General features: G+C 39.1%; 1 protein-coding gene across 1 annotated transcript in view; it reads left to right on the forward strand.

Annotated features, from left to right (window-relative positions):
- Window positions 1–845: 845 nt before the first annotated feature.
- Window positions 846–11500, forward strand: part of LOC107582547 (disks large homolog 5-like) — a 95502-nt gene continuing 84847 nt past the window's right edge. Inside the window, exon 1 of the mRNA XM_016268443.1 lies at window positions 846–1764. Coding sequence (XP_016123929.1) covers window positions 1467–1764 — 298 coding nt within the window. The 5' untranslated portion in view covers window positions 846–1466. The remainder of the gene's footprint in view (window positions 1765–11500) is intronic.

The following is an 11500-nucleotide window of genomic DNA, read 5'->3' on the forward strand; positions in this document are numbered from 1 at the left end:
GCACCTTTATTTTTAAGAGTGTAGACGAATGCATCTCAATTTAAGATTTTTATATATACAAAATAAGACAAAAATACTAGGAAAATCTTTTTTTGCAGTAGGTCACACTTTACAGTCATAATACTCTGTATATCTTTTTGTAAAACAAGTCTTAATATGTTATGCCATTTTGCTTAGATGAATGCATCTCAATTTAAGATTTTTAAAATATAGCTATATACTGGAAAATAAGACAGAAATACTGAAAAGGATTTTTTTTCTCCTTTTCCCTCCTTTTTTGCAGTAGGTCACACATTATTGTTAATACTCTGCATTACATACTTTTGTAAAACAGAACATACATACAGAGCAAAGCAGAACAATACTTCTAATTTGTGTGCCGTTTTTGTGGAACTGCTTGTAATTACACATAGTTCTTGTTATTATTAGGAATTAATTATATGCAGCCTGTGGAACAATGACACCTGCAGAAAATGTATCCTTTTCTATTTGGTAAAACTTGTTTAACTATGTCAGTTTAATAAAGACTGTCCAGAAATGACAGATAATATATGTATATAAGAAAGATCACATTATTTACTAATTATTCTATCATACAACAGTTTAATTTTTTTTTAACAAGGACTACATTTTACGGTACTATTAAAGTGATCTATTCATCCTGCTTTGAGACCACTTGATGATAACCTTCTTATAAACCAGCAGCCACCATGTTATAAATGTATTTATCTATTTAAATGTCTAGACTATATTGTTACACTATAATAAAATCACAAACTAGCACAGTCACATTTACTGAAAATCAACAGTCTCGTGAAAACACAGCACATGTTCCAGGGTAAAGTCCCCTTGCACTTGTTATGTCATGATGCATCATCCTCATAACCGTGCAGCCTTTTTTCCCCGAATTTTTAAACAGTAGTACACGCCCATTGAAGAAAACCAGGTGTGTCTCTGGCAAATGCCCCGCCCACTTTACCGTATATGGCCATTGTACGGGAAGTTGATTGACAGCAGGCAGCAGCTGCTGAGATACCGAGACATGGCGGAGCGTGCAGTTTGAGTAAGGAACGCCAGAAGAGTTGCGCTACTTTTGCTCACACTTGAGTCCGCACAGCGCCACATAAATGGCCAAGAAGAAACTATAAACGCAGACGAACGTGCTCTCCTCGGAAGCGCAGGTGAAAATGAACGAAGTTGCCTTGCGTAAGTGATCCGGAGAAATGTCTCGCTGTTTAGTGCAGTCAACAGCCTCAGGCAACAAACATGGCTTCTGTGCCTTTCTGCAGTTTGTAATGAAACCCCGCTTCATTAAGTCATCACATCTCATGGCGCCTTGGCTCAAATCCTACAAGTGAGCGGACAGAAAGAAGTTGCTGCTGCATTCATCGGGTTTGTGAGGGGGAATCGGCTCTACGGCCGTAGCGCGGAGCTAGCTAGTTAGCTAGGGAACTGTAGGAACTGCAATGGAGCCCAAGCACAAAGAGTTACTTCACCAGTACCACCAGAACTTACTGGAGTCCATCACGGATGCAGACCAGCTGATAGAGCTGCTGAGTAAATCGGGAAGCCTCAGCGAGCAGGAAGCCTTCGAGCTGGACCAGAACTGCTCCTCCAGCGCCGAGAAAGTGGACCAGCTCCTGAAGATGCTCATGAACAAGCAGAGCGACCATTTCCTGGAGCTCTGTGTGGCTCTGGAGAAGACATACCCTCACCTGTACTCTGCCCTCTTCGCCAACGGCGGAGGACCAGCTGATCACTCTGGTAAGATGCACTACAGACTGGACATGTTTGATTCATGATGCATCACAGATGTTTGGGGGTCTTTCTTACTTCTAGATGGAGGTGAAAGGTCTAGCAGAGGTTGACCCTGAGTATTGTAGTATTTTCAATAGACATATTGTGAGATCTGATTGCTAGAATCTGTATTTGCATGCAACATAACATGTCTTTGCATTTGCATGCATGATGAGGTCATGCTTTTGATGATTTTGCGTTTGACATGTGGCGGTGACTTGATGAAATACTGTTGCATGATGGTTGCAGCTATTTTTAGCTTTGGATCAATAGTAAAGGGAATGTGCTTGGTTGATGTGCATCACAAATACACAAGTTACAACACTTGACGTTTGGTGGTCTAACTGACTTCTAGATGGACGTGAGAGTACTAGTAGAGGGTCATTTAAAAGTGTAGAGGTTTCAAAAGACATGGTGTGTGATGCGATTGATGTAGAATCTGTATTTGCATGCATGCATAACGAGGTCATGCTTTTGGTGATTGTGCATTGGATGTTGACATGTGGCAATGACTTGATGAAATAGTGTTGCATGATGTTGCAGCTATTTTTAGCTTTGGATCAATAGTAAAGCGAACATGCTTGGTTCATGATGTGCACCACAAATACACAAGTTACAACACTTGACGTTTGGTGGTCTAACTGACTTCTAGATTCTAGATAATTTAAAAGTGAAGTGTTTTCGATAGACATAGTGTGTGATGTGATTGATGTAGAATCTGTATTTGCATGCAGCAGAACATTTCTTTGCAGCTGACCAGATGAAGTCACTCTAGCAGAAAAGATAGTGGATTGGGAGGTGAACATGTCCATCATGCTTGATTCATGATGTGGATCAGAGCACATGTTTTAAATGAATATGAACTATAGAAGCAGTTGGTCAGGATTTTTGGGATAGACATGAGTGAACAGATTTATGTAGAAATGGTATTTGTCTGCTTGCATGCAGCATGACCTTGTCTTTGTATTTGCACAGGTGATGAAGTCGTGCTTTTGATTGTTGTGTATTGGAGGTTGACGTGGTGGTGACGACTTGATTAAATGGTGTTGCAGTTATTTTTAGCTTTGGATCAATAGTCAAGTGCTGGAGTTGACCAGTTGAAGTTACTCTGGAAGGAAGGATAGAGGATTGGAAGGAAAACATGCACAGTTTGCATACATATTTAAAACTGATGTTTGGTAACTTATTTTAGATAATGATATATAGAAGCAGTTACTGGGATTTTTTGGGATATACATGGAGTGGAGCAAACTGATTTCTGTAGAAACTGTATATAGTAATTTGCACATAACATACACACTTAAAAATATTTTTCTTTATTGGCATCTATGGTGCCTTGAAGAAGAAGAAGCTTTAACACCCATAAACAAAAGGTTCCTTATCGTGGAAAAAGATTCTTTAAGAACCGTTCACTGGAAGGTTCTTTGTGGAACCCATGGTTTGAAAACCTCTGTTTAGAACCTTTATTTTTAATCCACTTGCATAGATGATGAATACATTCTTTCTGTTGAATCTGAAGAGGCAATGTGTTGAGTTATCAGTATTTTCTGTTTTGCAGTGGATGTTTCGGAGCAATGACTTAATCGTTTTATGACATAGCAAAGCTGATGCGTGTGGATTTTAGCATTGGATTGATGATAAATTGTTGGGATTGACCATGAAGGCAGACCAGCAGGGTGGAACAGGGATCTTCTGCAGGTTGAAACGTGATGTTACAGATGAGGATGAAAGTACTATTGACTGATCCTGAATGCAAAGATCTCACTAGGGTTTCTTGGTCAATGCTCTACGTCTTCAGTCTATTTCCAGCGATCAGAGCGAGGCATCATGGATCACTGAAATAAAGATTTTTCCCCTGGATTAGTCCATGGAGATGTGCTTCTGTTTCACCGCCCATGACATGGGTCATATCATTTCCATTTTAATTTTGTTCAAACCAAGTGCTTCCCAGACACACGTCTATGGAATAGGCTATGGGCTTGTTTCCATGGAAACACATTTGCCAGGCTACCATGGCAAATCGATTTGAACATACATGTGCACAGACCTGTAAGAATGGCTCTGGAGTCTTTAAAAAATGGTTTGAAAGGATTGTAGTTGATCTGATTTTGTAATGATGCAGTTGCAGATATGTGAGCTTAATGACATCTTTATTGGTACATCTGTCGTGTTTTTGAGGATGATTGTGGTGGGGTCATGAACCTCCACTCTGAGGTCTTTCTTTGGAAAGAATAGCCAACTGAAGGTGTTGATGGAAGGAAATATGAACTTGGATGATGATTTTGCCCTGAGTAACTGTTAGGGATGCGCGCGACGACTAATTTGACTGTCGTTTAAACGAAAGTTTTGTATCCGACTAGTCGACTAGTCTAAAAGCAAGAAACCCCCCAAAAGATGGTAAGAAAAAAAACCCTCTGTGCGTGCGTGTAGCATAGCCTATATTTGAAATACTTAATCTATGAGTCACTCTGTCAAGTTCCTCAATGAATTCCGCTTGCCGCACACTTGCCTCTCGTTATCATCATTTCATTTTAGGTGGTCTTTAAATAGAAATAAAAGAAGAGCATACACTCAACGTCGGCCAAAGCATAGCTTATTTATTCAAATCAGCTGGGGAAATGCAGAACAATGGAAAATCAATCAATAGCCTGACAGAATTCTTCATCTTCATATAACGTTAGCCAACATATTAAAACACAAGTCAAAAACAATAGGAAGGTTTATCAAGAAATGGCATTAAAACGTCTTTCAAAAACATACTTCGTGTAGGCTGTATTGTCTAAAAAAAAGCAATGCAACAATGCCCATTTTACTCACTCAGAACATGCGTTATTTGTTCAGTGAAATTATCAATGTGGTCTGGTGAAAGACGGGACCTGAGGCGATTAACAATAAAATCCCTGCACTTGAAAAAACGCGCTCGGCAGGAACTGAAGTCGCAGGCATGCAGAGATAACGAAAAGCAAGCCGATAGAGTTTCAGAAAGCGCCTGAATATCCCGCACCACCACCGAAGTAGTTGATCGTTAATGGAATAGACGGCGCGGATGGGATCGCAGCACCGATGGGTTGTAGTGAATGACGTGTTGACATTTGCTGGCTTTGGCCAGCCTCTGAGCTAATGCCTACGTGCCTGTGTTGAATATGGTTACGCATCGCTCCAGTAGAGTTATTGTAAGACAATTTGACATTACACAGTTTACTCAAAACTTTTCCGTTTCCTTCTAATTCAAAATAATCCCACGTCTTCTCGTCTTTCGCGTGGTCATTTTTTAACTCTCCGCAACTGACACGAAGAAAACGCATGTGAGGTCTGGGGTAAAAATGTTTCCGTCCAGATAATCTTTTAAAAATAATGTATTATTTTTCAAACGTTTTATTTTAACTTATTTAAAATGTTTTAAATGCAGTGTTAAAATTATGGTAATGTGACTGATAAAATTCTGTTTTTGTTTTTGTTTTGTTTTTCTGTCATGTAATCGACTATTGTTTTCAGTGCCGACTAGTAGGAGCTGTACCGTTTAGTCGACTAGACCCGCACATCCCTAGTAACTGTACTGTTGAGTGCTTCACATTAGGGCTGCACGATTAATCGAATGCGATTGTCATGCGCATTTTGATAGTAATGCCGGTTCTGTAATCAGCAGGAAATCATCAACACGTGCTTTCAGATGGAGCAGAATTTACTACACATAGCTGTAGTTCACTGACAAGTTACGGAAAAAAATCGCACAGACGATTTTATTGCACGATTATGAAATCAAAGAAATCGTTCGCGATAATGACAGCTGTTTGCATAGCTTCTCAGTGAACTACGGCTCTGTGAAGTAAATGCTGCTCCATCTGAAAGCATGTGAGAATACCACATTTAATAACATATTTTTACTCCAAACAGATAAATCTTCTGTTTATTCAGCTGCAGCGATAGGCATTTCCTGGGTTTCTTCTGCGAGGTGTATTTGGAGTTTCAGCGCAAGAGCGCCCTCTGGCCTTTGGTTGGAGATTTACTGCTGATCACAGAACCGTGCTTCACTGAAAGATACGCATGACAATCACAGCTTCTGTCGAATCGCGATCTCGATTCCATTTCTATTTATCGTGCAGCCCTACATCACATACTATTGTGGTGGTCGTTTCATTCTTTCAGAACCCTTGGTGAAACCATATTTTTGGCAGTAACCATGTTTATTCACATTGCAAGTGAACCTGTATTAAATGTAGCCTTGAGCCTGAGAGTTTGTATTTGTACTTTGTAGTTTTGGTCATGGTTTTGAGAATGAAGATGTCACGCAACCTGCCCATTTCGCCATTATGCACAGATTACACTACCGTTTAAACGTTAAGAGTCAGAAATTAAATTAAATTCTTTTCTTTCTGTTCTTTTCTTTTCTAAAAGAAATTAACTTTTTATTTAGCAAGGAAGCAAACTGATGATCAAAAGTGGTAAGCTATTTATAATGTTACAAAAGATATCTGTTCTTCAAAGTTTCCATAAAAATATCAAGTAGCACTACTGTTTTCAAAATCATCACAAGATTAATAATAAGAAATGTTTCTTGACCACCAAATCAGCATATTAAGTGATTTTTGAAGATTGTTCAAATAAACTGAATGAGCATGTATATTTAGATTACATTTGATTACAGATATATTGGTACCATATCTTTTATTTATTTATTTATTTATTAATTTGTCAAAAAAGAAAAACTGAAAAAAAAAATTGATTGAAAGAAAATTGATTCATATTTTTATATGTAATATTTAGCAAATCTTAAATTGAATATGCATTTTTCATGCTTTACATTTATAATGTTTTGATGCCTAAATTCACTTGCAGCATTTCAAATGACAGATTTATTTATTTTTCTCCTTTTGACAGAACGACATCTGTCTAATTTGGCTTCTACTAAGTGACAGATGAATTTGTATAAAAATCAAATGGAAACTTGATTTTGACGTCAACAACAAAATGTTTGTGAAGTACAGTAGTCAACATTTGAAGTGGATCAAAAAAGTTAATCAAAGTCATCCTAAGACAAGAGCAGACTGTTTTGATTTTAGGACAATTTTGATGAAAGGATTTGATCCACTCCAAATGTTGACTACTATATTTTCTCCATTTCAGACTTAATAATGTTATTTATTTGCTTTCCCAATTCTATTTTATTATTAGCATTTAGCATTGTTTTTTCTCCTTCTGCCCAAGACCTTATCAGAACAGATCTGCGACCCACCCGTTGAGAGCCTCTGCTGTACAGCATTACTCTGTTTACACACGCACACACACTCTGGGTTTTGAGCATGCCGGCACAGTCCCACCTGACTTTGTGGTTTTATTTTATGTACACAAACCACACACACCCAATTGTGCGTAAGAAATCCATAAGCATGGAGCTGTTTATATTTCCTATGCTCAGCTGTGTTTATTCATCTCCAGATTTGTTTCTTTTGTGTTGTCTAAGGTCTCTATCTGAAGATGCAATGCATCGTTTGCAGGGCTTATGCTGATTTGAGCTGAAAGGTATTTCAGAAACGGCTTTTCCCGTAGTGCTGTGATAATTACTTCATGTCATTATTACATTTAGCCATGTTAGTAAGCGCTAAAGGCGAGTCTTGTCCCCCTGCAGGCTCCAAACAGCCTGAAATTACTCTGCCGTATGCATGTGCGATGACTTGCGCTGATATCAACCTGCTCTGAAGTCATTCTCCCAATCTGCCACTGTTCAGCTCTTTTCGTTGCCAGGTCTTCCTACACACACACACACACACACATAGGCTCAGAGTGGTGGAGGAGGGGCTGGATGGGTTCAGTGGAGAGGTTTGTAGCAGCAGCTCCAACTGTTCAGCACACAGGCTAAAGGAACTGCAAACAGCACAACACTTAGTCTCTCCATGGAAGGACTCTCCTGTTCACAACCTCATAAATGAACCAAAATAGGGAGACAAAAGATCAATGTTGACGATCAATCCCTCTAACAGGACAGGAAGAGTTAGATTTATGTGCGGTAGATGATATGGCCGTAGTGCAGACTTGCGCATTTCCATAAGCCGAAACACATTGATTACTGTAAATGCATCCCTGATCATTTCTGTTGACTTGGCATCTTTTTAATTCGCATCATTTTAGAGCTGTTTTTCTCATACAGACCGAAGAACTCTACATAATGAAACTGACAGTAAAAAACGGTTTCCAGGACTTTACTGTAAAAAATACGGTAGCAACATCCTACGTTTTACTGATTGAAATTTGCTGTTAAAAATGGTATATTTCAGTTCGACTTGTACAACATTACTATACTAACCTAAAACCACTAAAATACACAGACGCTAATGAGAAAGCCACATGATGAATCAAAGTTCATCACAAGTAGCTTATTCACAAGATGAGGTAGATACTAATGTATAGAAGGTGCACAGAATCATTTATGCAAACGCAAAACACCATCATGGTAACTAAAATAATGCAGTAAACATTCATTTAACCATATAAGATGTAACCTTAAACCCTAATGTACAACTGATACGAAAAACTAAGGAAACATAATTATTTAAATGAAAAACCTTCAAATGGGAAGCATCACACAGGGAATTCAAGTAATGTCAATTTTCAGTTTTTTTACCATTTTACTGTAAAATCACATGAAGTGTCCCACAGGGGCTTTTCACTGTTTCTATGATAACAGAACTTATGAGTTAATAGGTTTTTATAGTTGCATGTTTACAGTCTTTTACCATTAAAAAGCTCTTTTTATTTATTTATTTTATTTTAATTTTTTTATACAGTTTATGTGGTGTAAACATTGATGTTGATTCTGAAGCAGCATGATACCATGGTTTGTGATCTGAAGCTATTGCTGTGATCTATGGTTCGCCTCCGGTGGGGGCATTTGAATGCGGCACTGCTGCTTTATGGTGTCATCCATTTCAAATGAGGAGCTGTGCAGTTGTTTCACATGGGCTAGGGCTTGTCCATGCGGGCTAGTGGGCAACTCCATGTAGTCAAATGTAGGGCCAGTACAGAGACAACAGACCTTTTGTTTAAATGAACTGCCCCAATCTGCACCGTCAGCAGCTTGCGCTGTTTATGGACCACGGGGGCGGTCCACTCAGATCCCAGTTGATCTGTGCAGCGGACAGACAGTTACAATGTGACAGTTTATCAAAAAGAGGACTCTTAACCGCCCCAGCTCTAGAAATTGAGCCTCTCAGTAAGAGAAAGTGGTGTGTTTGACATATAGTGATATTTCTGAGCAGACATATTGCTTAACCCATCCCGGGTTTCGGCAGAGGGGAGCAGGGAGTGCTTTTAGGGGGAAGTCGTGGCCTAATGGTTAGAGAGTCAGACTCATAACCCAAAAGTTGTGGGTTCGAGTCTCGTACCGGCAGGGATTGTAGGTAGGGGGAGTGAATGTACAGCGCTTTCTCCCACCTTCAATACCAAGACTGAGGTGCCCTTGAGCAAGGCACCGAACCCCCAACTGCTCCCCGGGCGCCGCAGCAAAAAAATGGCTACCCACTGCTCCGGGTGTGTGTTCACGGTTTGTGTGTGTTCACTGCTGTGTGTGTGCACTTTGGATGGGTAAATGCAGAGCACTAATTCCGAGTATGGGTCACCATACTTGGCCACATGTCACGTCACTTTCACTTATTTATATCCCTGCTTTTTTTTTATAACTTAGCTTTTTTTGTAATTCTCAACCTAGCCTTTTGAAACACTGCAGTTCTTCAGATGTAATTCTTTTATGGCTAATTTGCTAGTGATTGACTAACAGGTTGATTAATACAGGATTTTCAATAGCTAATCCTTATTACAAAAATGTTTATTTTCGTGCATCCCTAAATTTGATTTCAATAGCTAAAACTTATTACAAATGTATACACTAACGATCAAATGTTGGGGTCATTAAGATAAAAAAAAAATGGGTTAATACTTTTATGCAGCAAGGATGCATTCAATTGATCAAAAGTAGCTATGTTTCCAACGTAAGATTTGAATTTAAGTTATGTGCAAAACTGGAATATCGCATAACATTTGCGAATAAAGCACCGTTTCCATCCAACGTGTCAAAGAGAACAAAATCGTCACTTCCTGATAGGGATGTAACGATTAACCGCGATTAACCGGTTGAAAATCGATTCAAATATGTGACGATTCAAATCGGTTGAGATGCTAAACAAATCGTGATTCAGTTAGGGGTAGGAGTTTATATGAATGATTGTCTGAGGGGAACTTACTGTCTTTAGAAAAGTTTAGATGGTATTATTTTCTTTTCATCTTGCCTCTGTAAAATGCATATTAAAATTCATAAGTGCAGCGCTGCTTTGATTACAGTGGAAGCCAAGGAAACGCTTTAAGAGCCACCTGCTGGCAGAGAGTGAATCTGCGTCTCATTCAGCTCGTCTGCTGTGTGTTTCATGCAGATATTTTTATGTATGGTTTCACAAAACTGAAGTCATTCTGTTTTTGCTTCAAATTTAGAAATTATACAATGTAATGTAGGGTATCAGACCGAATCAGACAATTTAAGATTTGATAAAGAACAGTTGAAACATGAGGAGCCGAATTCCACAGAGGCCCAAGACACAGGATGTTCGTAAATCAGATCCTGGTACCACAAGTCTGAACCAACTAGCAGCTTTGAGTAGCTCACAGCATTTAAACAAAAGAACACTTATTGACAATTCCAAGGAGATTGTCAATTTTGGGGGCAAGTAATCAAGATTAATGTTCAAAAGAGATGCACAGCGTGACCATCACATGGAAACCAGTGATAGCAATCACAAGCTCTTTGGATTGACTTCCCCACCTCAACGACAGAGAACAGACTAAAATTCCTTATGAGAGACCTCTTAACCTCTGGTCTTCACAGAACATGTCCTTACGTTCAGAGAATGGCACAGAAACTGCATTTCCATGTAAATATGCATCTAAATTACACTAAAAGGACTTGTGAGCAACTAATCATTTCTATGCATAACTCCATATGTATGTAACCCACATATCAGACTATCAGGTCTTAATCATTTATTGTGTATGTATTTTGAATAACTATTGAATAGTTTATAGGATCACATTCATGTTTAGTATGTGTGTGTTTGAATCTTCTTGCTTGAAACGTTTCTTCCAATCAATTCTTTGTCAAATGTATCATATTCTTGTTATAGAAATCATGTCCAAAATTATACTCTGCAAGAGCGGGGAAAACTCAGACCATGTGACTGATAAGCTAACATTTGATTTATGAATTGAGAGGAGAAATATACAACACCCCTAGCAAAGACAGCGTCTAATTGGTCAAAACACCATTTGGGATGTGGCCAAAAGCCCAGTTTAAATACTCAGGACGCCATCAAAAATCTCTCTTCCGCCCTTTTTTGCCTTTTTCTAGTCACCAGTCATCACCTTTTGCGCTCTTTTAGCGTGCTCTGGCTTACACGCCAGCTCCTCCAAAACCATGAGGAGAAACACCACCTAGTCTCGTCAAACTTTACTTCTATTTCTTTACTTTAGTTTCTTTTATTTTCCGTTGAGAGTTTCGTGTTCTTCTGAGTTAAGTTTTGCCTAATGCCACATCTCCGAGTCCGACCTCGGGTGCCATCTAAAACTTTAACCAGACCACAGCTCCGCGTCGTCAGCCAACGCCCAACCACTGGCTTCCCAAGACTGAACTTCCAGCCAATCAGCGACCGCCACAACAAAAGGA

The sequence above is a fragment of the Sinocyclocheilus grahami genome, unplaced genomic scaffold (assembly GCF_001515645.1).
Source record: "Sinocyclocheilus grahami isolate Dianchi unplaced genomic scaffold, SAMN03320097.WGS_v1.1 scaffold45.1, whole genome shotgun sequence".
NCBI lineage: Eukaryota > Metazoa > Chordata > Actinopteri > Cypriniformes > Cyprinidae > Sinocyclocheilus > Sinocyclocheilus grahami.